This window comes from Eubalaena glacialis, chromosome 11 (genome assembly GCF_028564815.1).
Source record: "Eubalaena glacialis isolate mEubGla1 chromosome 11, mEubGla1.1.hap2.+ XY, whole genome shotgun sequence".
Lineage (NCBI taxonomy): Eukaryota > Metazoa > Chordata > Mammalia > Artiodactyla > Balaenidae > Eubalaena > Eubalaena glacialis.
Window position 1 is genome coordinate 919,529 of NC_083726.1, and position 27,315 is coordinate 946,843.

Consider the following 27,315-nt stretch of genomic DNA (forward strand, 5'->3'; position numbering starts at 1 on the left):
CCTGCTCCTCCAGGTGTCCCTCCAGGTGTCCCTCCCGGTCACGACGGGCGAGCCCAGCGGAGGCGGCCTTGGCGGCTCTTGCCACCTGACGGGGGGCCGTGCAGCGTGTTTCCCCGGAGCTGCTCTGAGTGTTCTAGTTCTGACCCTCTTGTGGCCTCGTTGCTTTCCTTGGTTTTAAACTGGGGGGGTGGGGGACTGGCGTCTCCCCGGGCAGGTCCCCCCGTCCGGGCTGCCGGCTCCGGGCTCTGCACCTGCGAGGGCCTTCCTGGGGCGAGGCGGGGAGCGTGGGAGCGCGGGAGCGCAGGGATGGCGCGTCCCAGAGCGGATGTGTTTTGACCAGAGAGCTGACGTGAATAAAAGTAAAAAAGAGCGCAGGGGAGGAATCTGGATGCTTCACGACGTGTCTCCGCTGCGTTGCGGGCTCCTCTGGTGCGTTCCAGTCTCAGGGATTCCTGTGTGCGTAGGACTGAAGTGAGTGCTGAGCGCGGTGCCGTGGGCCGCGCCCCGTGTCCCTCGGGCGTGTGGACCCCTGGCCCGTGTCCTGCTCGCTTTCCCCCCGCCCCCGGCTCCCTCCTCCTGCTGGGAGCCGCGAGGGCCCTGCCTGGTGGTCTCTGCTGGGACCGGCCCCGGCGTCACCCCCCCCCCCCCCAGCAGGCCTGCTGTGCTCACACCTCCCGCAGCCGGGCATCCCGGGCGCACAGAGCAGGCCCAGCCCACGGGGAGGGTCTGCCGAGGTCATGGGATCTGGCAGTTTCTGGTCATGTTCACTGTATCTGCTTCCGCAGAGATGGGCGGACATGCATTGAAGTTTTCTTTCATCCTAGCACTTGGAGTTGCTGCCTGGAGTGGATGGTGGGACGGACCTTGGTGCTTTGGGCACCCTTCTCCTCCACGGCACAGAGACCGGCATTGCATCTCGTCTTGTCGTCTTTTCAGTTTCAGTTTTTTGTTCAGAAATAACTTCAAATCTATAAAATGTTGCAAAAGTCGAAAAAACCCCCCACCCAAACGCTCTTCACCCAGAGTCCCTTCTTGCTAATAACCCGATTACCCTCTTGGGGGTGGTTTCCACGCGCTCCTGTATGTCTCCCAGGGTGGGGCCGGCCTCCCCTGGAGCCTTCCTGCCTCCAGTCGGGACCAGTCCCGCTCAGCCTCCTTTGATTTGGGCATCCCCAGATCTCTGTGTCTCCTGCGACAGGCCTTCGCGGCTCACAGAGGTGTGCCTGGGACTGCGGGGCCCCTGTGTCCCCACCTGAAGGCAGCGACGTCCCCTGCTCCTTGGTGACCGAGGTGTCACCAGTGCTTCAACCAGGTGATTTCTGCTCTTGATTTTTCTGGCGTCGGATCCGGGGCCCGGGGGCCCCTGGAGGTGATGGCTCCTCTCCACGTGGCCTGTCCCTCTTCTCTTCCTGGCCTTCCTCCCCGCAAGGGATGGGAGGGAGCCTCCACCTCAGCGGGGTCCTTCTCTCCCCGCCGTCATGGACCAGGAGGTGTGGTTGTCAGAGGGGTCTGCCCGGTGGGCCTGGGCACTGAGGTGGGCAGCTCGAGAGGGGTTTCTCAGGAAAGGAGGCTCTGCCCAGTTGGCTGTCACTGTCAACCTGCTTAGTAGCCGAGGGGAGGCCCCCGGGGCAGTCGGCTGCCTGGCCTTGGCTGTGGCCGTGGCCATGGGTGCTGGTGAGGTCTGGCTGGGAGGTGTGGATGTGGTCCTGGGGCTCCTGCCTATGGTCCATGCGGTCGGGCAGGGGGCACCCCCGGAGCCAGTGTGGCCCAGAACCACTTCCCTCCAGAGGCAGACTCCGGGCTCTTCAGGTCTGGCGGGTGGACTTCACTCCTGTGCCCCGACCTCCGTCCAAGCTGTTTTGAAAGTGTGCGGTGCCCTTTGTGGAGACCCAGCTGGCTAAGAAGGTGTTGAGAAGGGAGGGTGGACCCCGCTCCCCGCAGATGCCGGCGGGGCGGCCCAGGCGCTCCTCCGGGGTCTGCGCATGTCAGGTGGGGATGGCTTTTAATGCCATTTTTCCCTGTTTTTCATGACTTTTATATAAAAACTTTAAAAACAAAAAACTAGATAGTAACATTGATTTATCAAATGTAGCAAGAAAAAAAAAAAGTTAAATGACCACTCACTTTTGGGACCCCTCCTGTCCCATTAGCCCACCACTGGTCAGTCACAGCAACCACTCGTTGTAAATGGGGGTGGGTTCCTCTGGGGCCTGGTTTTCTGGTTTTCCTGCCCTGGGGGGCTCGCAGTCTGGTGTGGGCTTGGGCGATGCCCTTGAATGCAGTGCCAGCACACCAGAGTCAGTCCCAGCGCCCCCGGAGGTGGGTCTCTCTCTTCACGGGCTCAGCCTGTGGGTGGCACGGGGTTTGGTTGTGCTCATCACGTGTCTTTTCCTCAGCTTATCTTCTCATTCTTTTTTTTTGGCTGCGTTGGGTCTTCGTTGCTGCGCGCGGGCTTTCTCTAGTTGCGGCGAGCGGGGGCTACTCTTCGTTGCGGAGCACGGGCTCTAGGCGCGTGGGCTTCAGTAGTTGTGGCATGCAGGCTCAGTAGTTGTGGCTCGTGGGCTCTAGAGCGCAGGCTTAGTATTTGTGGCGCACGGGCTTAGTTGCTCCGCGGCATGTGGGATCTTCCTGGACCGGGGCTCGAACCCGTGTCCCCTGCATTGACAGGCAGATTCTTAACCACTGCGCCACCAGGGAAGTCCCATTTGTTTCTTTACTAGTCTTTTCAGAGAATAAGGTTCTGGTCTTGTTGAGATTTTCTTGTGTGTTCTTGTTTCCTGTTTCATGATTTTTTGCTCTCTGGCTTTTTTCCCCTGGCTTTATTGAGATTTAATTGACACGTGACATTGTAAGTTTAAGGTGTACAGTGCCATGATTCGAGTCACTTATACGTTGTGAGCGTTTGCAGGGTAAAGTCAGTTCGCTCATCCTTCACCTGCCATAGTCACTGTTGCTATGGTGGGGAGAACATGAAAGCTCCCCTCAGCAGCTTTCCAGGGTGCCACGCGGCCTTGGGGGCAGTTGCCGCCACCTGCGTGCGGTCCTGGGACCTTCCTCTCTTGTCTTTTCCTGACTTCTTCAGTTGGGTGCTCAGCACATTACGAGTCAGCCTTTCATCTGTGCTGCCCCATTTGACCGTTGCAGTAACTGAGCGCGTGTTAGAACACATGTCTGCGTGTGTAGAGACCCCTGAGCTCTGTGCATTAAGATGCATGCACTTTGCTGCCCCTCCGTTAAGCCGCTGTCAAAAAGGTGAAAACAGCCCCCAACAGAAGGGCGCCTCCGAGGTGCCCAAGGTGAACACAGCCCCGTCCGCAGACGAGGAGCCCTGGGGTCCCCGGTGCCTTCTGCTGGAGCCGTCGTGGGACAGCGGAGATGCTCTGGCCGCCGCTGGCAGGCGTTCCAGCCTTGCCTCTGGTAGCACCGTGTGACCAGGTGTCCCGGGTGGGTGGGCCTGTGGGCATGCTGGGGCTTGGGCTCTGCGTCTGCCCGGCTGCTCTCGCTGACCCCTGGCCTGTGCTTGGTGTGGAGCTGCCCCCTTGGTGGGTCTCCCCTGGGCACCCCGGGCAGGGCTGCCCTGTGTGGCGCGTGGCCTTTGGCCCCGAGGCTCGAGCCGCAGCCGCTGCTTTAAAGAGAAGGACCGTCGTGGGTCTGGACGCGGCAGAGCCGAGGGTGTCGGCAGAGTTCTGTGCATGTCAGGATCGTGCTTTTCAAAAAATGTGCTCTTGAAATTCCTTAACTTCTGACCTGAAACGTTGATGTGTGGTGCACAGTGGGGAAGCCTCGTTGTCCTGTCGAGGTTTAGTCCTCGGCTGCCTTGGTCGTCTTCCTGAGGCGTGTTTCAGCAGCAGGGGTGATGGCAGGGACCGGGAAGCTGTCCCGCTGGCCTCCAAGGGTTTTACGCCGTCTTCGCGTCCCCGTCCCCTCATGCAAGTTACAAATCCTTCACGCTTTGCAGTCCTTGAAAGGGTGGAGTTTCGCAGGCGGCTTGGGGACGCTCACGGTCGTTTTGGTGAAGGGTAGCTGCCGCCCGCCGCTGCTGCTGCCTCCACTTACGCCATCGCTTTCCCTCTTGAGGGGACCGGGGCGCCACGGCCCCCCACCCCGTGAGAGTGGGCGACTCCGCAGGGTCGGCCACACCTGGTGAAGGTCGGTGCGTGTGGATGCGCGACTCAGAGAAAGCGGAAGCACCCAGGGCCCCACCCGTTTTTCTTCTTAGACGTGTGCCCCGAGGGCCGCTGGAGCGACCACGGGTGGACGCAGCCTGCGGGTAGGCGGAGAACCAGGGGCGGTGGTGGCCGTGAGGGCGCCGCCGCCGAGAGGTGCGGTGGCCGCACGCTGTGTGCTAACAGTGACGCTGCGGTTTCTCGTTTCCACGATGAGCGCGCGCCCGCGTCTCGCTCTCCAGCTAAACTCTGAGTTTCCCGTGTTCTAGATTAAACAGGATTGCGAATCAGGTGGCCATTCAGCGGAAGAAGCAGTTTGTCGCGCGCGCCCACAGCTACTGGCTCCTCAAAAGGCTGTCGAGGAACGGGGCCCCCCTGCTGCGCAGACTGCAGTCCAGCCTGCAGTCCCACAGGAGCTCGCAGCAGGTACGTGCCCGCGCCCCCCACCCCCCCCGCCCCCAGCCCCCCCAGCCCCCAGCCCGGGGGCCCCTCAGCCGCTTCCCCGACCCTGCACGCGGGCTGCCTGCCGGGGGTGGGGCGGCAGGGGACGGGGCGCCGTGCGGGAGCGACGTAACTCGGGGGCCACGCCGCGGGCGACGGGGGCCAAGACGAGTGGGGGGGCAGAGAGCAACACCAGACTAGCGCTCACGGCTTAGCGGTTGATCTGCGTTCATAGACCCATTTGGTGTTGTAGAGCGTTCCTCTGAAAGGATGGATTTAGAAAGGAAGAGGTCGACTCTGTGAGATGCCCCAAAACAAACAAGGGTCGTCTGCCTGTTTGTGCTGAGGGGCGCAGCCTCCTAGACTCGGGCGCACAGCGGGGGCCCCCCTCCCGACCGGTTCCTGTTGGATCGCTGTGGCTCCCGCCGCACCCTGAAGGCTCTGCCGTCTGTCCCTGTGCATCCTCAGGGGGGCCCGGGCGCTGCGTCCGGCAGCTGGGTTCCTGGCGTGAAGGGAGCTCCCTCCGCTGAGTTCTGGTCGGGGCAGGACTGCCTGGCAGCTGTGAGGGTCCCCATCCCTGGGGTTCCCTCGTCGAGGGAATCAGCCGCTGTTTTCATCCCGGTGTCTCGGGAGTTGCTGCTTCCCGACTCTGCTGTCGCTTCTCCTGGGTCCCGGCGCGAGGCCCGGGCTGAGCGCTGCCCTCTCCACCTTGACACCCCGGCGACGTCCTTCTTAGGGAGTCCCTCCTCTTAATCTTCCCAGTCTTGTGCTGACAGCGTAGGTTGTTTAACGTTACTAACACACTTAGATGCTCAGTTTAACGTCTTCTTAAGGCTTTTTGAAATCCAGAGGAACTGTTAAGATCCTGGGCCTCTACGGGGTGGGCCGTGCCCCCGATCCTCCTCCATCTCCGGGAAAGGAGGCACCGCAAGGCTACAGGGTGTGCTTCTCAGACCTGCTGCCCCCGAGGGTGTGCTGATGGGGCCGTCTCTCCCCGGGGGGTCCTGGTGCCCGCAGTGCCATCTGAGTCCCCTCCCCCGAGACGTGGCACAGGCCTCTGTGCAGACCCAGCGCTGCCGCCCTTGTTTGCTGGGGTGGACCTTGCACACCGAGCGGCTCCCTTAACCCTGGGCTGCGGCTTCGGTGGACGTGCGCATAGAGGGGCTGGGAGGTGCCGCGTCCTGAGCCCTGCTGGCCTGCCGGGTGCTCAGCTGTCCTGTGCCCGCCTGCCCCCTCCATCCAGCTTCGGGACTGCTGACTGCTTGGGCTGGGTCGTGCTGCCGACCCCGGGGGCCGGGGGCGCCCGTGCTCACCGGTGGGGGTCTGGCCCCTGGGGCTCATTCTCAATCTTCCGTCACACCCGGGGCTTTGTTAGTGACGCACGGCGTGCCTCTCCCTCCTCCGCACCGGGCCCGGAGTTGGGGTCTCAGTCAGGGCTGTGTCAGAACACATGCCCGTGGGCCGGGAGGGCCAGTTGTGGGCTGGGGGACGTTCAGGAGGCCGCAGGGCTGGAACCATGGGGACTGAGGTTGGCTGGCTTGCTTGGGTGCTGTCTCGGGAGCTCCAGGAAAGGGGGGCAGGGGCGGGGGCCCAGAGCCTGCAGGCCTTGGGTGCCAGGAGAGGGTGCTGGGCCTCGGGGGTGGCAGGTAAGGCAGCAGGCATCGCAAGATCGGGGCAGTGAGGCAGGACGGAGGCCTTCGTCCTCGCCCGGGTGACGGCAGAGAAGTGGGAGACGTGGAGAATGCAGCCCCAGGAGTCTCGTCTCGGGGCCCGGGGGTGCGCGGGGTGAGCCGCCCTGGGAGCGGTGGCCTGGGGCCTGTGTGGTTGCCGGGGGGACCTGGGCTGGGTTTGGGGGCAGGAAGCTGGGGGGGTTGGGGGGGGCGTGTGCATGCGAGGGGCCTGCCTGCACCTCAGGGGAGCGGGGGGGGCACTCCTGGGGGAGCATGTGCTCTCAGGAGGCCGGCACGAGGGTTCGAGACCAGTCATGTTCTATCTCCATCCTGCCCCACACGAGGTAAATTTGTAACAACGGGAGGATTCACCCACAGGAAACGGGAAAGGGAAGCGTCAGCTCTCTTGGCGGAAGGAATTGGGAGGAACCACGGAGATCTGGGTCCTATGACTTACACTGAACCCTGAGGTGTACCTTGGCTTGGCCAGGAGAGGGCTCTGACCGGGTCGTAGAGAGCCCAGCTGTGTGGCCTGTGTGGGCAGGGACACGGACGCGGGGCGGCCTGCCACCCGCCACCCTGGGGACCGGAGGCGGACGGGTGGAAGGGCGGCACCCAACTCCTCTTCCCATCGCGTTCTAGCGAAGGTTGACTTGTGGGGACGTCCGAAACATTAATGTTCCACATGGGACGTTCAAGGCTTGGTGTGATTTTTGATGTTTTTTGAAACCTTAAAATTACTTGGTATTAGAGTTTAAGCTGACTCATTTAGCTCTGAGCCGGGCCCTGGAAGAGGGCAGGTGCAGCAGCCCTTCCCTCCCGTGGCAGCCTTCTGGTTGGGGACAGACAGACAGATGGAATGAGCTGGCCTGGGGCAGACGAGGCGCCTCGGGTTGTTGGGTGCTGCCTCCTCCGTGGTCTGTTGAGAGCGGGTCCCCTTGGCGGTGACCCTCCCTGGAGCCTGTCCTCCGCCATCCTGCAGAGCCTGCTGGGCGTGAGGGCCTGCGGCGTGTGCTGGGGTGGGTGCGGCTCCTGTCTCTCCTGTCCTGCCGTTGAGCGAGCACGCCCGCCCGCTCACCCCGATGCGCCCTCTGGCGGGAGAGCGTCCCTTGTTTGCTCTCTGGTGGCTTTAGGACAACACGGTTGTCCTGCTCTGCTGGGGCAGGGCCACTTGCTGTGCGCCTTGCTGCTGCTGGCGTCAGCTTCAGGGGCCGAGGTGGCTGTCCCTCAGGGTCTTACGCCCTTGGTCACGTCCGGGGAGTCGGGTGGGTGTGCCAGGGCCTCACCCCGCAGAGCTGGCCTGCCCTGTCCCTCCAGCACAGGGTTTTGATCTGACCTAGGTGGTCCTGACCCTGGGGGGGGGTCCTGGCCGTCTCCCTTCCAGGCAGTGGGTGTCCTCCCCTCCTTTGTTGGGTGGACCTCGGCTCGACTGCAAGCCGTCCTCTAAGATCCTTTTTGCTGAGAGTTTTTTGGCACCAGAAATGGCTTCATTACCGCCCCAGTTTGTGGAACTTCCCAGGGTTGGTTTTAGGTGAAGTAAGACCACTTGAGCAGAGTCAGAGACTCAGGCCCTTTTGTGCAGAAGAGGCGTGGGCCTCAGTCAGGTCCTGCCAGCAGGTTCCTGCGTGGTGGGGCCGTCGTGTGCGGGGAGAGCGGCCCTTGGCGGCCCTTGAGTCCTGCAGCTGGGCGGTGAGCGGGCAGTGAGCACAGCAGATGGGCACCAGGGGCTTGTTGTGACTTACCTGCCTTCCTCTCCCTCAAATCAGCTAAACATCCTTTTAGCTGATATTTTCAGAGGGTTTATTTCAAACTAACGGACAGATGATTTTCAGATGCTCTTGGGGAATTTGGTTTTCTAACCCACCTTTCAGCGTAGTTACTGGCTTTGTTTATACAGCTGATGTTATTGTTAACTCCTGGTTGATGCCTGAGAATTTCAGGTAACCTAAAAACAAGCCCAGGGGTTGGAATCTGGTGGAGCCTGGAGGACGCCTGGCGGAGGGGAGGCTCAGGCCCAGCCCACGTCCCCGCACCCGGCCTCCTGGGCCTCGCTCTGCTGCGTTTGCCAGTAGAGCGAGAGGAGAGATGCCTTGCAGCTCGTCGTGGGTCCTTTGCCTTCAGACCCCAAGGTCCTAGCGGGCAGTGTCCGCCCGTGTGTGGCGGCCTCAGGGTTGGTCCTCACCGTTTCCGCCCTCAGGGCAGAGTGCTCCCGGCCGCCAGGTTCAGGGTTCGGACTGGGATAGGACTGGGCTAAGCGTTGGGGGCCGGGACCCCGCCTGCTGGCTGTGCTGTTTCCGCTCTGCCTGGATGTGGGTGGAAACCCGAGGGGCAGAAGGGGCCGGGGATAGAAGAGGGCCTGAGAGTTGTGCCGTGTGTTCCGGCAACAGCGCCGGGCGCTGCCTCAGCTGAGGCTGGAAGTGCGTGTGTCCACGACGGCAGCAGGGAAGGGGCGCCCCGTGCATAAAGTCGGACTCGGGTTCGGGGCTGCTGTCATCGGCAGCGCCCCAGACACCCGCTGGGAGCCTTAGCGGGGCTGGTGTGGGAAGGAGGTGGGGAGCCCGACTGCCCCTTCCTCCTGGAGCTGTGGTCTCGGCACAGGGTGGGCTGAGCCTGGGCACGTGCGCTTCCTGGTGGTGTCAGGCGCAGGCGGTAGAGGGTGGGCGCCTGGGGCTGGGGACGGGCAGCAGCCCTGACCCTCCGGGAGGGGCGTGCTGAGGGCCTCAGCGCCTGCGCAGAAGGCGCCTGGGGCGGGAAGGAAGCGAGGACGTGCGCGTGGGGGGCCGGGCGGCCTGGCTGGGCGAGGGTCTTGGGAGCGCCCTAGCCGAGGCCGCGGGGGGGGGGGGGGCGCTGCCCGGGCGGCCAGGTCTCTCCACTGGCACGCCCTGGTCCCCAGCCCTCGCTGCTCCGCGCCATCCCTCCCCGTCAGCGCTGGCCTGGAGGCGGGCTGGCAGGGTGCGCACGCGTGTCCGCAGGAAGGACGTGCGCAGGGCTGAGACGCTGGGGAGGTGGCGCCTGGGCCGGTTGTGCTGTGCTCTGCTTTCTCCTGGGCCGTGGAGCCCTTCCTCGGCGGGTCTGTGCGGGGGACGAGGCCGACTCCATTCCTCTCCGCAGAGAGAAAACGACGAGGAGATTCAAGCTGCCAAAGAGAAGCTGAAGTACTGGCAGCGGCTGCGGCACGACTTGGAGCGCGCGCGCCTGCTCATTGAGCTCCTGCGCAAGCGCGAGAAGCTCAAGCGGGAGCAGGTGAGGCCGCGGGGGCGGGGCGTCCGGGGGCGGGGCGTCCGGGGGCTGCAGCCACGGGTCCCCTGGGCCCGCAGTCCTTCCTCCCTGCCTCCTCCAAGCCGTCCTCCCTGGTGAGGGGTGCAGGCCGGGTGACCGTCACCCTGGGTGCGGGTGGCTTTGGGGGGTGGCACTGACCTCTGAGAGGAGGCTGGCTGGCGTGGGGCGGTTGGTGTTCAGTGCGGTCCCGGGAAGCCCGGGCAGGAAGGGGCGCCGTCGGCCAGGGGGCGGTGGTGAGCCCTTGAGGCAGGAAGCGGCTTCTCGGCGGGAGGGTCCCCTCGGGCCCTGAGACCGCGTGCGCTGGCCCCCAGGTGAAGGTGGAGCAGATGGCCCTGGAGCTGCGGCTGACCCCACTCACCGTGCTGCTGCGCTCCGTGCTGGACCAGCTGCAGGAGAAGGACCCGGCCCGGATATTTGCCCAGCCAGTGAGCCTGAAGGAGGTGGGTGTCCTCGCCCTCGTGCTCCCCGTCCTTCCTCACGTCTGCGCTGACCAAAGGGACGGAGAAAGAGCCCTTCCCAGTGCGTGTCTGCCCGGCCAGGGGACGGGTTCCTGCGTTTGTACTTCAGGGGCCTTGGCTGGGAGGGTCCTTGGAAGGACCCAGGCTTCAGTTCGGTGTGTCTCATTGCTGCCACTTGGTACTGTGTGAGCATTGTGTGTGTGTGTGTGCACGTGTGTATGTGCACTTGTGGCTGCCTTACGTGGCAGGTGTGCTGATTATGTAGCATGAATGAATTCTGTCTTGTCTGTAAACTGCTGTTTTCTTCTCTGGAATCAGGTTCCGGATTATCTGGATCACATTAAACACCCTATGGACTTTGCCACGATGCGGAAACGGTTAGAAGCGCAAGGGTACCGGACTCTCAGGGAGTTGGAGGAGGACTTTGACCTCATCGTGGACAACTGCATGAAGTACAACGCCAAGGACACGGTGTTCTACCGGGCCGCCGTGCGGCTGCGTGACCAGGGTGGCGTGGTGCTCAGGCAGGCCAGGCGCCAGGCAGACAGCGTCGGCTTCGAGGAGGCCTCAGGGATGCACCTGCCCGAGCGGCCCCCCGCGGCCCCCCGGCGGCCTTTCTCCTGGGACGACGGTAAGCGTGGCTGTCCGGGGACAGGCGGTGCTCCCCCCGCGGATGCTGTGCGGGTAGGCCCAGGAGAAAGGGGATGGGAGCCACACACTGATTTGAGGTTTCTTAGTAGCCTCGTGAAAAAGCGGAAAACAGGCGGAACTTATTTTAGTAACGTATTTTTAATCCATTGTGTCTTACCAGTATGGTGATTTTAACGTGTAAACGACATAAAAGTTACGGAGGATTGCCTCCACTGGCTTCTCATTTTCTCTTTGCCGTGTAGTGTGTATTTTACACTCAGCGCGTCTCTGTTCAGGGCAGCCACGTTTCAGAGGCCCACTTGAGAGAGACGCGTGGCCCGTGGCCCCGAGCAGGACGGCCTAGGTCGGCCTGATACAGACCAGGAAGCAGTGTAGCCGGGGTCTTGGGCCCACGTGGGCCCTGACGGACTTGGGAGGGCGTCTGTGGCCAGAGCAAGGCTGTCGCCGTGCTTGGAAGCGAGCGGGGCGCAGGCACGGGGCCCTCTCCCTGGCGGTGCACTCCTTGCGCCGTGGCCTTGGGGGGCCTGCCGTCCGCTGACTCGTCCGACCCTTGGAAGCTGCTGCCTCGCTGCACGGCTCTGCCCCCACAGGAGCCCCAGGCGGGCAGGGCCGCGGGGCCACGGAGGTCGGGCCTTGCAGGAAACAGCCGGGCGGGCCGCCACGAGTGCTCGCGTGTGCCTCCACGCCCAGGTTTCACTGAGGATAGAATGAGGGATGCGAAGTCTAATCCGCTCCTCCCTCAGCATTGGGGTGGCACGAGGGCGGACCAGACGCTGTGGTGAGGCTCCTCAAGCGATGTGCCTTCTGCTTCCGTGAACCTTCTCATCTGCGGGGTTTTGTCGGGATGCTTTCTGCTTTGTTTCCCTGTAGCGTCGTCTCGTTCCTTTTATGGGCGAGGCGGTGCTTTAAAAGTAAAAGGTTTGCCTGTGGAGGGAGGTGTGTTCCTTTGTCTGGACGGCCGCGCTGCCGTTTTTGTCCCAGTTTTATCTGCAGCGGGTTCTGTAGACTCGTTTTGTTTCTTAGCCGCTTCTCACTGATTTAAGATAATCTGTGCTTTATGAATTTTGGTGTTTGGCGGAAATGGAAATTGCTAGCGGTTTTTGTAGTAAATATGCCCCGAACTCCAAATTATCTGTGAATCTTGCAGCCCAATTTTAAAAAAGCCACACAACAGCCTGGGCCCGAGACTTGAGCTCCTACACCAGTCGCGATGGGCAGACGCCCCACGCTGGCGCCCTCGGGGAGTCCACACCCCCCTCGGGCCCTTTCTTGGAGTCCTCACTCGGCGTGGGCGGCTGGTCTCAGCAGGAGGGCTCGGTGTCCCTGGGCGCCGCCCCTGCTCTCGTGGGCGCCACGCGCAGGTGGGGGCTGGCAGGGTGGTCTGAGGCTTCTGATGGCCGTGCCTCTGCTTCCAGTGGACAGGTTGCTGAACCCGGCCAACAGGGCCCACCTGGTCCTGGAGGAGCAGCTGAGGGAGCTGCTGGACATGCTGGACCTCACGTGCTCCATGAAGTCCAGCGGGTCGCGGAGCAAGCGAGCCAAGTTGCTGAAGAAGGAGATCGCCGTTCTTCGGAACAAGCTGAGCCAGCAGCACAGCCAGCCCCCGGCCGCCGAGTCAGGTACTGCAGGCTTTGAAGAGGACGGTGCTCAGCTGGGGCAGGAGACCGGGGAGGAAGGTAAGCACGCTCGGGGGCGCGGGCCAGGAGCGCTCGGAAACCTCCGGGCAAACGCCGGGCCGTCTGTGCCGTCTGCGCCGCATTTGGGCACTAACAAAGTCTAGGGCGTGGAATGAGATTTTTTTCTCAGCTTGGTTCTGGAAAACTATTTCAGGAGCACCGTTTAGGTCGTCCACAGCCTTGCCAGGGTGGTTGGAGAGTGACGGGGGGCACGACTGTGTGTCGGGTCAGGAAAGTGGAGCAGAGTCGTTTCACCGGGTGCCTGGTGACCCGTGCGGCTGCGCTCAGCCCTCTCACTGACACGCTCCTGGGAGGGCGGAGGGCCTGGGGGGTGTGAAGGTCCCTCCCGTGCTCCGTCGTGGGCCGAGTGTGTGGGGCACAGGCCTGGGCCGGACGCGCGCCCAGAGGAGCCCCTCCCCGGCAGGACGGGCCGTGGACGCCAGTTCAGCCCGGGCTCTGGGAGGTGCCCTCCAGGGGCTGGAGCTCTAGGGCGGGCCAAGGGCCCTCCCCTCCTGCTCTCCTTGCTTCAGCTGAGGGTCAGCATGTTTCAGGCGGCGACACAGGCCGTGGAGTCAGACTCCCTGCCAACACAGCAGTTGGCAGCTGTTTTACGGTCTTTCTGATTTTTTTCCCCACCGCCTCCAGATAAGAATAACAAAAACGTTAATAAAATCATACGCTAGGTTGTTCTACAGCTTATCTTTTTAAAAGAACTGTGGTGTGCTGTGGCCGGGTGCCAGCCTTGCGGATCTGCCACGTCCTGGCGGTGACCGCGTGTGCTTCTGCATGGGCGCCCGTGCGTGGGCGGTGGGCTGGCGCTGGGCGTCCCTCTGGCCGAGCAGAGTCGTGCGTGTCCCCCTCCTTTCTTATCCAGTTGCCTGAGGCAGCAGTGGGGCAGGAAGGACCTGGAGCCCTGAGCTTTCTCTTCCCTCAGGGAGCGACCCTGAGTCGCTCAGCAGCCTTTTCCTCGCGCCGGCCGCTCTGTGTGGGTGGCGGCGCTGTCAGCTGCAGCCTCTGCAGCTGCTCCTGGGTGATGGGAGTTACGTTCGGTCCGTAGAGTCTGGGGGAGCCTCCCTGCTGCCACCTGCGCCGGCCCTGCCTGTTGGGGGTCTGGTTCTGAGGAGCTCTTGCTCAAGGGGACCTTCGACAGCCGGGCCTACCTGGGTTCCCAGGCTGTGCCCCCTTCTGTGCCTTCAGGGGTCCTCGGGGTGCAGGGTGGGCCTGGAGCGTGGGTTCTGGCGTGGGCGCCTGCTTGCCTCCCAGCCGGCTCCTTCCCGCTGCCCGAGCTGCCCCTCCGGCTGAGGGCATGTGTTTCTCTTCTTGTGCAAAAGAGTGGGTTGGGGGGAGAACGTGTCGACGGGTTGGTCCGCCATCAGCTTCTGAGCTCTCCCACTGGGCGGGTGTCCCCGGCGGGCCCTCTCGCTGTTCCGTGGGGCTGGCCCACATTGGAGGAAGCAGGTGCAGGCGCGGCAGATGTGAGCAGGGAGGCCTGGAGCCGTGCTGGTTAAGAGTGACACGTGGAAGGAGAGGTGTGGGTGGAGTGGAGAAACAGCCGGGCTTGTCAGGGAAGGTGGGGGGCGCCCCCCGTGAAGCGGCGGCGTGGCCTGCAGACAGTGGGGCTGGGGTCGTGTGGATGACACAGAGGTTGGTGGAGGCGGCGGAAGCAGCCATTTGTGAACGAGTGTAGAAACGTGTACTTGGGATCACGGTCCTGGGGCAAAACTCAAGAATCTTCTGAAAGACTCACGACCACAATATCAATCCATCACGCTTGAAAGAGTAGTGATTTCTCAACATCAAACGCGGTCTTAGTTGTGATTTGATGTTCACGGGGTTTCCGTTGGAAACTCAAGCAGGGAGGAGACGCCGGCGTCAGGCGCCAGGGGCGGCGGGCGTGGGGCTCCGCGCAGCTTGGGGCGGGCGCCCGCGGACTCTGCCCGCGGTCTGTGCGGTGCTGGTCTGGGGCCTTCAGCCGGGGAGCCTCGTGCCTGGGTCGTCAGTTTCACACACGGCGAGGTTTCCGTCGAGCAGCGGGGGGCAGGGCAGTGAGGACGGCGTGGCCGAGGCCGTGGGCCTGAGTCGCCGAGGGGCCTCTGCCTCTAGCTGTTGGGGTTTTGGTCCAGGCTCGGGTTCGAGCCCTGTTTCTGCTGTTTCAAGACTGCGCCCGTCTCCTTCCGTGGAGGCTCCAGAGGGGCTGCCAGGGTCAGCGCAGCTGAGGCTGGATGGCGCGGTCACGCTCGAGTGAGGACGGGGGCCCTGACTCGGGAGGGTCGGTGGCACGGTGTCCAGACAGGTGCCTCGCTGGGTCCCCAGGCCGTTTGTGGCTTCGGTTTGGAAGCGGCTCTTGGGCGGGTTGGCGCCACGGGTGTGGACGGCGGAGAAGCTGCCCTGCAGACTCCCCGAAGCAGTGGGGCAGGTGGGGCACCCCGAGTGGAGCCGCCGGGCGGTTCTGTGCGTGGTGAGCTCCTGTGAACAGGATTATTTCAGGTGCTCTGCATTCGTTTATGCTACGGACGAAGAGCGTTTGTTCTAGAAGTTAATCGAGCGGTTTTCACAAGCATTTCAGTGGCGTGTGATTGTTCGCAGCCAGTGACTGTACAGGGACTTGCGGTCTCGTGTCGGCTCCGTGTGCACCTCCCCCCCCCGGCCCCCCCAGGCCCCGCTTGGCACCTGCTCTGTGCGCGGCGAGTGCGGCGGGGTCAGTGGTTGCCGTGCTGTGTGTTCTAATCTGACGGACGAGGACACTGAGGCTTGGGGCCGGTGGCCTGCGAGGGGCCCGCAGCTGGTGGGGGTGGTTTGCACCAGGTCACCTGAGCAGCTTCTGTCCTTGACGCCCACTTTGCAACTGCGTGGCCCCCAGAGGCTGGGGACATGCCTCTGTGAGCCGCCCCGGCAGACGGCAGGGCCCTGTGCCACAGCGTAGCCTTCGTGGAGGAGGGTCAGGTGGCCCCTCTGATGAGCCCCCCTCCCCCGCGGCTGGCACGGGCTGGGTGTGGGCGCGGTCTGCCGTGGACCACGTGGTCCGGGGCCTCGTGGGCGCAGCCAGGGCTGTGGGCGCCTGGGGGGGGCGGGGCGGCGGCTGCCCCAGCGGGAGCGGCCAAGCCTGGGGGTGGGGCCTGAGGTCGCCTAGCCTGCGTGCTGCGTGGGGGGCGGGGCGGGGGGCAGCGCTGCCGTCCCCGCGTCCCCCGCCTGCCGAGGCTGCGGCGGATGCTGGCACCTTGGTGTCAGGTCAGCACGAGAGCCCCTGTGGGTCTGGGGCGGGGGGGAGAGGAGGCCCCTGTCGGGAAGGGAGGGAGGAGGGCCCCACCCCTGGGAAGATGCCCTTGGAGTTCCTAGTGAGGGACAGGAAGCCTGCCAGCGGTCACTCTGCACGTCCCTAGTTCCCGCCTGGTCAGTGTTCCCACGTGGTGACGAACAGCGGGCGGGGGAGCTTCCTCACCAGCCGAGCGCCGTCAGTGGGACTCGCACCCTAGTGTTTGCACACATGCACGAGATGAGTCAGTGTCTCCTTCTGAAACTGACGTTTCTAACAGCTTTTGGTCCAGGAGAGGCTCTCCGCTCATTTTCTGAGTCGCTGTCACATGCCTTAACAGGCTTTGAGTGGCGTTTGAAAGCGAAGGCCCCTCTGGGGCAGAGCCTGACCACAGCTGCCTGGGCAGAGCGCTCCTGCAGTTCGGTGCCACCCTCCTGGGCTCCGAGCCTGGCTGGCTCTCCTCACCATAAGTTGGGAGAATTCTCGAAACATTTGCTCGGAGACATAAACGAACCTTAGAAGTTGTGTAGCTTTTCATTGTCAAAATGACTTCGGATTTAAAATATTAACCTTATGTATTCCAGACGGTTTTGGGGAGATTTGCAGGTTTCATAAAATAGAAACTGTACTTTGTGATGATATGTACTACTTAGTGTCCTTCTCGTTTTATGTCATACATTCTGAAGCCAGTATCAGCCGTGCCTAGAGAGAGATCTCGGTGGCTTATCCCAGAGGGTGTGCCCGCCCCGGCCAGCTCCGTCCTCCCTGGAGAGGCTTCTCCAGCCTCCCGGGGCCCGGGGCTAACACGCTGGCTCTCAGGCTTCTTGTTTCTACCTTAGTAATTTTTAAAAGGCTTTCTTAAGAGGTTAAAATAGTCTTTGTCCGAAGATTGTGTTTTTGTATTTAAAGTCAGACTTAGAAGAAAGAACTTAGGTTGTAACGTTTCTGGAGGTGGCACAGAAGTTAGTGTATCTGAGGACCGAGTGGGAAGTTTTCCTGCTCTCCTGGATCGTTCTCAGCCACTCACCACTCCCTGTTTTTGACATCGACTTAGAATGCCCTGGTCAGAAATCAGATTTACGTGCTGTTTCCTTCTGTCTGCTAACCTTGGGGACCAGGTCAGGGCTGTGGGAATGCCCGCTTAGAACCCCTTAGTTACGTGAAATATTTTTCTTCCTCAAGGTAAGTGAACGTTGATTGCAGAAACTGTCATGAACTCGAATGATGTCTTGATGCTGGCGCATGTGCGGTGATCCTCACGGTTGTCTTCAGAGGGGAACTCTGGACACCTGGGCGCCAGGCGCCACGGCCTCGGTGTTAGGGAAGCGCACACAGGGTAACCCGCGGCTGCTTGCAGACAGTTATGTGTGATGCTGTGTTTCCTTAATTGAATTAGTATTTTGGTGGACTTCACATTTATAGTAAGTTTTATAATAGATTTTATAATTATCAGTTTTCAAAAATCACTTTATTTATAATTTTTTCAGGAGATAAATCTCCCCCTAAACTTGAACCATCAGATGCATTACCTCTTCCTTCAAACTCGGAGACTAATTCAGAACCACCAACCCTCAAACCAGTAGAACTCAACCCAGAGCAGAGTAAACTATTCAAAAGAGTCACATTTGGTAATGAATCACATAGCACTTGCACTCAGAGCGCACTGGTAATCGGACACCCTCCAGAGCCCACCCTCGCCAGTAGTGGCGATGCGCCGGCGGCGGCCTCCGCGGTGGCGGAGCCATCAAGCGATGTAAACAGACGCACTTCTGTTCTCTTCTGCAAATCGAAAAGTGTAAGCCCCCCAAAGTCTGCCAAGAACACTGAAACCCAGCCAACTTCTCCTCAGCTAGGGACCAAAACCTTTTTGTCTGTAGTCCTTCCGAGGTTGGAGACTCTTCTGCAGCCAAGAAAAAGGTCGCGAAGCACCTGCGGCGACTCCGAGGTGGAGGAGGGGTCCCCGGGAAAGCGCCTGGACACAGGTAAATGCCGCGCCGGCCGCCGCGTTCTGTCTCGGGGCGGGGCGGGGGTGGGTGGGGGCGGGGGGCGGGGTGTGCCAGCAGCTTCGGTGTTTTGCACTTTGTTGTCCACGTAAGAAGACAGATGGTGTTTTTCCTTGAAAAGCCCTGAATCATAGGTCTGAGGTGGCGCCACCTTGGGGGGGGGGCCGGGGGCACTGCTCGTCCCTCCCCTCGGAGAGTCTGGACCCAGGTGGGCTTCCGAGCGTGGCTGGTGCCTCGCTGTGCTGTGCGTGTGGGCGGGTCCAGGTGCCGCGGGTGATGGCGGGTGTCCTGCGGGCCTCCCTTCTGAGGCCCACAGGGTCTGGGCTAAACGCGGCGCGTCACCCAGTTGCTTAAAGCGTACTTTGACATTTTCTCGCCGTCCTGTGTGGCTTGGTTGGTACACGCACGATGGGCTGTCTCTTGCTGAGATAACAGTTGAAAGTGTTTCTCATTCATTACTAAGCTTTTATGGCTTAAGTTTGTCTAATTAACTCACCCAGACGTCCACGTGCTATGTCCACGTTAGAGTCAGGAATTTCCCACTAGCTGTGTTTGCAGGAGGCACCTTCCTGCTCCTTCGAAGCCTGTTTCCAGCCTTCCCGCCGGGAGGCAAGGGGTTTCTGTGCTGGTAACCTAGCCGTTTGTCGTCCGCGCCCCTCCACGGCGGCGGGCCCGCGGGGCTGTCTCCTGGGGGCGGTCTGAGCTTCCTTTGGTCCTGGATGTGGACCAGAGCCGGCTTGTGTCTGCTGCTGGTCCGTCTGCCACATCCAGACAGAGAAGTGCTTCTTCTCCTTCGGCGCTTGACTGAGTTTGAGCCACGGGTTCGTGGGACCGGCTGGGGTGGCTCGGTCCCGGGCGTCCACCCTGGAGGGGACGGCTCCAGCTCGGCTTACGGGGAGGTGTGTCGCCTGCACCTCGACAGACTGACTGTTCTTTCACAGTAAACTTTGGCACATACAGTTAGTTTTATTGAAACGTTACACTTTTGTGCTTTTAGTTTGATGGATCAATATCAAGTTGGTGTTTTTTGATAATTTGTTAAAACTTTATTTCTGAGTACTGCCAGCTGCTTGAGTGTGTCCAGGATACAGATACAGACGGAGCCTGTGCCAGTGCTCGGGGCTCCTTAACTACCCTGGGGCCTTTCTCGGCCGAATTTAGCGAAAGACTCTGGGCTTGGTTTTCAAGCACGCTGGAGGGTCCCGGCATCTGCACCGGGAGGCGCGTCAGGGGGTCGTGTTCTGGTGCAGCGTGCACAGGGCACTGCGGTCAAGGGCCCCCGGCGAAGCTGGTGTCCGGGGGGTGGGCTGCCAGGCCCCGACGTGGCCCTTGCCGCCCGGCTGTTCTTCTGGAACCGTTGCCCCGCCGTGGGCCTTCAACCGTCGGGCTTTTGGGGGCCTCTTGGACTCCCTCACCGAAGGTCCCTTGTAGAAAATCACGTCCCCTCCTTCCGGTTTCCGCGTCTGAGCCGAGGATTTTGCAGGTACTCAGTGGTGATGGTCGAGGCCGGGAGGAGTTTCCCGCAGGCCTTGCACGAGGGCCGGGGCGCGTCCACGGTGTCGGCCCCTGTGGCCTGGCTCAGGCGGAGCCCTTTGCTTCCCCTTCCAGAGTGGCGGTGCCTTCCGTGGTGTGCGGTGAGTCCGCAGGGTCTGCTCGGCCCTCGGCTGGCCCGTCGCCCGGGCGTCTGGTGGGCTCCGCGGCCAGCGCTCTCGCCCCGAGCGGCAGTCTTCGCGGTCTCGGGACTTGGGGTGTTCCGAGCCTTCTGTTTCCCAGGGGTGCGTCTGCGTGCGCTGCCCCGTGGGGAGCCCGCGGGCGTCCGCAGTGTGCTGCAAGGCCTCAGGTGAGGGTGAACCCCGCCTTGTTCCTTCCGGCCACTCAGGCCTCTCCTCGGAAGCACCCGCGGGCGGCGGCGGCACACTGGCTGCTCCTCCTGGAGCCGTGCCGCCAGGGCCTGCGTGTCTCCCGGCTTCCTTCTGTGACTGCTGGCTCGTGGGCCCCAGGCCAGGGTACCGTGTTGCCCGTCTCCTCGCTTGAGATGCCTGCGCGTGGCTCCGGTCGTGCGCGTGGGGGGCCGTGTGCGCTCGCGTCTCGCCGTGTCTGCAGGCTGCTCCGGCAGGAGGCTGCTCGGCGGGGCCTGCAGTCTGACTAAATTTTCGCTGTTTTCCAGGTTCTCATTTTAACTACTAACATGCTGGGTAGTTCACTCTTTGGATCCTAATTATTTTCTTTTACTCACCTGGGACTGGAGTTCTGCTACGCGGTCATTTTGGAACGCAGAAGGATCCCTGCACCCTTGCATTTCACCCAGTTCTTGAGGATGACGTTGGACGCATCCGTTCAGCCGCCCTCCAAACAGAAACACAAACACCGGCCCTCGGAGGAGCCGTGCCCCACCCCTCCCACCCCTCTGTCAGCCGGCCAGACGCCCGCAGGTGCCGGGGCCGGCGCCCGTCCTCCAGCTGGCTGGGACGTCGCTCGGCCTCCCCGTGGGTAGGGTGGCGATGCGGAAGGAAGCCTCGGGCCGAGGTGCCTGGAGAGGCTGCTGCGTCCGCAGATGGCTCACGTGGACAGAGCTTCTGAGCCCCCCTCAGCCGGCACAGGACCGGTCTGAGATGACCAGGGGTTCTGGGTTGGGCGCTGGGCTCGGGAAGGACTGTGCAGGCCGCACACGGTGCCGGACCACGTGGCGTCAGCCCCGTCTCCCCTCGCTGCCTGCTGTTAGCGCCTCCTGGCTCCCGCCGGGCTCGCCCTCCCTTCGCTTGTCTCTCCTCTGGCTCCTCCTCCCGCTCGTCCCCGGGGCCCTCGGGGAGGCACAGTTCTGTCTCTGGTTGCCACGAGCGGATGTCTTGGCTGCGGGCCTGGGGGCGTCCCGTGCTGGGCGTCCTGGCGAGCCTTCCACGCTTCTGCGTCTTCTTGGAGCCGGTCTGGGCAAAAGCAGGGTGTTGGGATCTTACTTGATGTGCTTCTGTGTTTTTATTGAAAGGTGGAAAAACGCATAAAAAATGCAATTCTGTTGCTAACAGTAAAAATAAAAACTTGTAATCAGAGTAACAGGCATGCCCCCTGCTCCCGAGAGGCCGGCTGCACTCCCTGTGCCCGCTGGCCCTGACACTGTGTCGTGTGAGGGGAGCCTTTGCGTCCACACCGTGTGGCTGGCAGGGAGCGCAGCCGCTCCTGTCGCTGTGCCTCTTGCTGGGCTGCCGTCCAGGAGGTCTTCACGGCCCGGCGAGGGCGTGGCGGCGTGGACCTCGGGCGCCCGACACCCCTGTGGGAGCACCTGGAGGCTTCTTGCCACCCGGCAGGTGCGAGGCATTCAAGATGTAGGTCGCTGCAGCCACGCCGACCCGCGTTTTGGAACGCCCGGGGGCGCCTGGACGGCCTTGAGCTGCGGCTGGGCCGGAGCTCCCCGCTCGGCGTGTCCTCCTATGGGGCAGAGAAGGGAGTTTAGACTCCGGGGTGCCTCCTCTATCACCCGAGGCGTCAGCCCTGATTCCCAGGGGCTCTGGGGGTGCAGCTCATGTCTGGGGGGCGTTGGCCTGTCCCTGAAGGCACTTTTCACGGGGCACTAACCTGGCTCTCGGAGGCACTGCGGGGGCACCTGTGTCTGCCTGTGGCTCTGGGCCCGCCTCTGTGCAGACCTGTGACCCTGCCCTACTGAGTGTCATTTCAGGTCCCTGCAGGTCTCTGGGTGGCGTGGGGTGGCTTGTGGAGCCTGGCCCTGCTGTGGCCACGTGGTCTCGTGCCCTTGGGCTTGTTTGCTGCTCAGTGGGTGATACGGGGAAAACCATATGTGACTAGCTGGTCACCCTGGGGGCGTGTGTCCTCTGAGTCCTTAGGGAGACGTGCATGTCCTCTTGTTTCCCAGTTGAGGACTCCCCACTTCTGGATCTTCTCCCCTTGGTGTCACTTGTCACCATGCATGCCATGTGGGTGATGTCTGTGCCGTCTCCCTGGGGACGACATGAGTGCAGCCTTGCTCGGTGCCCTGGAGCCGGGGCCTGTCTCCCCTCTCCTTTCTCCGCAGTCAGGAGGCCCGTCCTTCGTCTGACCTTTACCACGTGCGTCCTGTGACGGGCGCCCTGCCCTTCCTGGGTGCCACCTCCTGCCTTGGGATGGGGGGGTCGCGGATGGCAGGCCCCATGCACTGCTCGCCCCAGCTCTTCCCAGGCGCTGGGTACCTGTCACAGGCAGTGAGACTCCCCGTCACCTTCTAGGGCCCCTCTTCCTGCTCTGCCAGGAGAGGTGGACGGGCAGCCCGCTTTGCCGGCGGGAGGTTGGGCGCAGGGGGAGGCCGTCCCCGCTGGCTGTGCTTGGAGCAGCTTGGTGGTTGCGTGTCCTTGACCCCTGGGCTGCCGCCACACGGTGCCTCTGGACCTGGCCCAGTGTCGGGTGCTGTCCTGGGGCCTCCCCGGGGGGTACAGGTGGGGTCTTGTAGCCCCGCTGGTGCTGGGCGTGCGCCTGCGTGAGCGCAGCCCCTTCTGGCGGACCTGGGCCCCACGGGCTGGGACCACGAGAAGCGGCCGTGGTTCTGCCCCGCAGCCTTGGCCCAGCCGCTCCGTTTCATGGGCCTGCCTTCCTGAGGTGGTTTGGTCCAAGTTCCGAAAATGAGTGCAGCACCCGCCACTGCCTGCAGAGTATACTACTTACAAATACGAATTAGGTTTGAAACGGAGAACGCTAAGCTTTTCCTGTAGCCGGTGGCGTCGAGTCTGGCGGAGCCGGAGCAGGACGTCTGAGTGGCTCACTTACGGAGAGCTGGGGGCTTCGTTCTCTTCAGGAGCAGCAGCGGCCGTCTGTCTGGGTTTACTCACCTCCCTTTGTTTACAGGAAAGTAACGTGAAGCAGATGAGAAAACCCTGTAATCTGGCTAACTACTTCAAAAAATGTTTTGAAGAAATGGATTTAAAAAATTTTGAAGCACGAGGAATGGGATTCTTTTCTGGGGAAAAAACATGCCTTCCCCTGCAGCCGTCGCACCCAGAGGGGCCGGGCTGGGCCTGGCGGCGCCAGACACAGGCTGCGGCTCGCGGCACCTTCTGACCTGGGGTGTCCTTCCTGCCTCCTGCTGGTGTCAGACTTTTCGGGGGCAGGATGTGTGGTTTGGCTTTTGAGATTTGCCTCAATTAAAATGCTTCTCAGGTGCTAAGGTGAAGCCGTTGGTTTGTTGGGCTGCTTGGATGTTCGGACCCCCGTGAGTTCTGGCCCCCTGGTGGCGCGTCCTCACCCGTGTGCCTTGGTGCTGATGGTCTCCGTGGCGTCTGGACACAGGGCGGCCACGTGAACGAGACACTCGTCTTGGGTTTCAGGAGGTCGCGAGCGTTTTTTGGGGTTCCTGCTAGTGCTTTGTTTTGAAAGAAGGTTTTCCTTGGACGTGGACGTGCTGATCCCCCAGAAGCCCGTGGCTCCCCTCCCTCCCCCCACCCCCCCGGGCCCCCGCCCAGACTTGGGGCCTCTGTCGGCGGGCGTGGACCGTCCAGGAAGGAGTCGCGGGAGGCCCTCCTTGCCTTTGTGGGGCCTGTTTTTTAAGAGCGCCTTCTGGAGACCAGTGTGCGCTGACTTGGCCGGGGCTTGTCATCTCCGTCCGGCGCCCCCTGTGCCCCGTCCCGTGTTCTGAGCGTGCTGGGTGCCGGGGCGGGCAGGGCGCGTTTGTCTGGCGGCGTCCCCGGGCTAGAGGGGGCGGTGGCGCGGGCACCGGCCCCGCGAGCCGAGCTCAGGGCCGCGTGCGCGCCTGTGTTGCAGGTCTCGCCAACGGCTTCGGGGCCGCGCGGAGCGAGCAGGACGAGCGGCCGGGCGGCGCCCCGGGGAGGACGGCCGCGCCCCGCCGCCGCTGCGCCTCCGAGTCCAGCGCCTCCTCCAGCAGCAGCCCGCTCTGCGACGCCAGGTGGGCCCCGCCCCGCCCCGCCCCGCCCCGAGCCGCCCGCCCGCCCGCCCGCGGGGGGCTCCGCGGTCACCTGCTTTGTAGAACTTCACCGGAAGTGGGAAGGCAGACGCCACACAAGTCTAACGCGAGTGGCGAATGCACGAGTCACGTCTGTACTTGGTTTTTCCTGCTGAGTCTTGCCTTTACCGAGATGGTGGCTGGGAATTCCCTGGTGGTCCAGTGGTTAGGACTCTCACTGCCGGGCCCGGGATTGATCCCTGGTCGGGCAACTAAGATCCCACACGGTGTGGCCCAAAAAAACAAGGTGGCCAGCATGGCCCTGCCGTCTCCCTTCTCTCCTGACCTCTCCCCGCCTCCCCTCGTGCAGGGCCCGCGGCCGGGCTCTGACGGGCCCCTCTTTCCCTCCTGAAGCTTTAGCGCGCCCCCGTGCGGCCGGGGCAAGCCCGCCCTGGTCCGCAGGCACACGCTGGAGGACCGCAGCGCGCTGATCTCCTGCATCGAGAACGGGAACTACGCCAAGGCAGCCCGGATCGCGGCCGGTGCGTCCACGCCCGCCGCCGCCTCGTGCGCGGAGCGGGAGATGCTGGGGACCCCGGGGCCGGAGGCCTTGGAGCTGGGGGAGGGGTGGGGTGCAGGGCGACGCGGTGTCGCGGCTTGAGGGCGGGTGCGGAGGCCCTCAGCACCACAGCGGGCGCTGGGCCGGCCCTCTGCCTTCCCCGGGCTCTCGCGCCCTCAGGCCGGGCCGGGTGCACCCCCCAGGCCCGTCTTGCTGCCCTGGGGCGGCCTCAGCTGTGCAGCGTGTTGGGTCCCGGAGGCCCTGCCCTTCTGACTCCCTTCTCTCCCTCCCTCTTCTCCTCAGAAGTTGGTCAGAACAGCATGTGGATTTCAACTGATGCTGCGGCCTCCGTCCTTGAGCCCCTGAAGGTCGTGTGGGCCAAGTGCAGCGGCTACCCCTCGTACCCGGCCCTGGTGAGCCGCGGAGCAAGTGGGGCGGGGGCGCCGAGCCGCGTGGCCGTGTCCCTGGGCCCTTGGGACAGGCGTCCTGTGACCACCTGCCGAGAGACGCACACGGGGGGTGTCGCGGTGTGGGCGGAGTTCCTTCAGACCCCCCTCTCGCCGGGCCCTGGCCTGCTCCAGGGCACGGGGTGCGAGGGCTCCACCGTGACCCCGTGTCCTCCCTCGGCAGATCATCGACCCCAAGATGCCGCGTGTGCCTGGCCACCACAACGGGGTCACCATCCCGGCCCCGCCGCTGGACGTGCTGAAGATCGGCGAGCACATGCAGACCAAGGCGGACGAAAAGCTCTTCCTTGTCCTGTTCTTCGACAACAAGAGAAGCTGGTGAGTGCCCGCCGGGTCCTGTGTGGGTCCGTGTGGTCCCGATGGGCCTCACACGGGCTCCCAGACCCCTGCGCTCTGCCAGGGGATGCCCCTGCCTCGGCCCTCGACGTGCCGCGGTCCAGACCCTGACCTGAGTGCACGCGGGAGCCGCCCCCCTGCCCTTCTGGCGCCAGGCTCCTCTGCTCTCTGCACCGTGGCCCTTTCTGTGCCCGAGGCTGCTCGGTGGGGAGCCGGCCGCAGTGTCCCGTGCGGCTGCATTGGGTTTGTGTGTCTTGCTGACCCCTGCCCCCATCTTTCTCTTCCTCCTGCTGGCCCGGGCCGCCCCCCTGCTATGTTCCCTGTGGCTCAGTGGGTCTTCCGGACCCGTGGCCCTGCTCTCCACCCCTTGCTGTGTGAGTGCATGTGTCGTGCGTATGTCTGTATGTGTGTGTGTGCCCGTTGTCGCGTGTGTGTACCCCTTGGTGGCCACTCAGGCGTGGTGTGGACGGTGGAGGGCTGCAGCGGCCCCCCGGGAAGTGACGCCGAGGAGAGGAGGTGACCACCGATTCCGTGCTCAGGGGCGCTTTCCGAGATGCCGCTTGGCCTGAAGTGCCCGACGGCGTGGGGGCTGGTGTGTGCGCGGTGGCCGAGGGACAGGTTGACACTTGCGCGGCCTCACGGTCCATTCTCTTCCTTCAAAGGCAGTGGCTCCCGAAGTCCAAGATGGTTCCCCTCGGCATTGACGAGACGATAGACAAGTTGAAGATGATGGAGGGGAGGAACTCCAGCATCCGGAAGGCGGTGAGGATCGCCTTCGACCGCGCCATGAACCACCTGAGCCGCGTGCACGGGGAGCCGGCCAGCGACCTCAGCGACATAGACTGACGCGGCCGTGGCCTTGTCCATAGTGTCGATACGCTGTACATACTGTATATTGTTCACCACTTAACTTATTCTGATTTTTAGGTGTAGTTTAATTCTTTCTCCCAGGGAGGGGGAGGTTTTATTTCCCAGTTTTCTATGAAATCATCCCCGTCTGGGCACTCTGTGAATGGCGTGGGCGCGTCCCCGGAGTGCAGCTCTGTGCCCCTCACAGGTCACTCCAGAGGGCGCTGCCGGCGTCACTTTCTTTGATCTGTAGCTGGTTTTTGTCTTGTTTTTTTTTTTTTTTTTTAAAGACTTTTGAATGTTTAATAATTTTGTAAATCATACTCTTTACACAGAGTACCACTTATTTAATAGATGGGATGTAAATTTACAATGACAAATGTGTATTTTAAGAAAGAAAATGACATTATTTTGAATGGTACTTTGTGGAAAGAGGTGGAGAATAAATTTATGCCGCGTGCATCACTTGCAAATCACCAAAAACACTCCGCCGCCCCCGTGAGGGCTGGGGCAGGCGCCTCCCCTGGGCCTCGCCAGCCTCGCCAGCCTCGACCACTCGCCAGCCTCCGCCTGTCCGCTCCAGCCTCCCACGGGTGTGCCTCCCAGCGGATTATTTATTGTAGAAAGTGTATTCATTTGCTTTATAATGAAAGATAAATTTGCAGAAGTATATTGATATGCATTTTTATACAGGCACATAAAAATTCAACTTGCTTCGGGAGCAGGATGTGTTGGTTGTTGTATAAATGACTCTGGCTGTGTGTTCTTTGATTTTGTAACTTGTAATCTTTTGTTTACAATGAGGGGCTTTCTGTAACTTGTTTAATTTAGAACACTTTGGTAGCAATAGAAACTTTGGATACATTTTTGTATGGTACACGTGATGTATATAGAATTAGTACTTTATTTTTATTTTTAAGAGGTAAAGCATTATGTTAGGGGAAAAGGTAGGGTGGGTTTCCAAAATTGCATTTTTTATATTAAAAAATAAAGTCAAGATTTGGATGGTGTGTCCCTTTCATTCCTACATCATTAGAATGCCGGGTGGGCGTGCAGCCTGGCGGCCGGGCCGGGGCTGGGGCGAGGGTCCCTGCAGCCGAGGCACACGACACACCTTCATCTCAAAAAGTGTCACGGGATGTCATTATTTATTATTTTACCTAATCATATTTTTATTTTAAAATGGTAGTTTAAAATTTTTAAATGTTTTTTTCTTTTCAGTCTGCATCGTTTGTAACATCTCCATAGAAACTTGAAAATAAAACATCTTCCTTTGATAGTTTTGTCCCGTGTCTGACGGACGCTTTCTCTCTGCTGTGGTTCTGGGGTCCTCGAGGAAGGCCTGTTGGGGCCATGTCGCCGCGGGCGAGGCCCCCGGCTGTGGTCGGAGAAGGGACGGGAGGGACGGAGGGACGGGGTCTTCACGCTGGAGCTCCTGCTCCAGAGCCTGGAGCTGCACCCGGGGCCTCCTCTGCCCCCACTGCCCCAAGTCACGGTCACGCCGAAGGTCGCGAGGGGCTGCTGCGGCCTGAGCTCTGCCGGCGGCGTCCGCTGGCGCCGAGTCCTGCTGCTGTGGTTTCCACGGAGCCCCGCCACCCTGGCCGCCAGGACGTGTCGGGGCTCGTGGTG

At 62.1% G+C, this 27,315-nt stretch overlaps 1 protein-coding gene across 7 annotated transcripts in view; it reads left to right on the forward strand.

Moving 5' to 3' along the window:
- Positions 1-26,698, forward strand: part of BRD1 (bromodomain containing 1) — a 34,445-nt gene extending 7,747 nt beyond the window's left edge. For 2 of the 7 annotated variants that reach the window (XM_061206298.1, XM_061206299.1), the window contains exons 3-13: positions 4,436-4,592; positions 9,389-9,520; positions 9,868-9,996; positions 10,333-10,645; positions 12,081-12,341; positions 17,082-17,576; positions 23,337-23,478; positions 23,890-24,017; positions 24,338-24,447; positions 24,665-24,819; positions 25,500-26,698. In XM_061206298.1, coding sequence (XP_061062281.1) covers positions 4,436-4,592; positions 9,389-9,520; positions 9,868-9,996; positions 10,333-10,645; positions 12,081-12,341; positions 17,082-17,576; positions 23,337-23,478; positions 23,890-24,017; positions 24,338-24,447; positions 24,665-24,819; positions 25,500-25,683 — 2,206 coding nt within the window. In that variant the 3' untranslated portion in view covers positions 25,684-26,698. Of the gene's footprint in view, positions 1-4,435; positions 4,593-9,388; positions 9,521-9,867; positions 9,997-10,332; positions 10,646-12,080; positions 12,342-17,081; positions 17,577-23,336; positions 23,479-23,889; positions 24,018-24,337; positions 24,448-24,664; positions 24,820-25,499 lie in introns of those variants that run through there. The other 5 variants (XM_061206300.1, XM_061206301.1, XR_009702644.1 and 2 more) reach the window with 5 other exon arrangements.
- Positions 26,699-27,315: the final 617 nt, after the last annotated feature.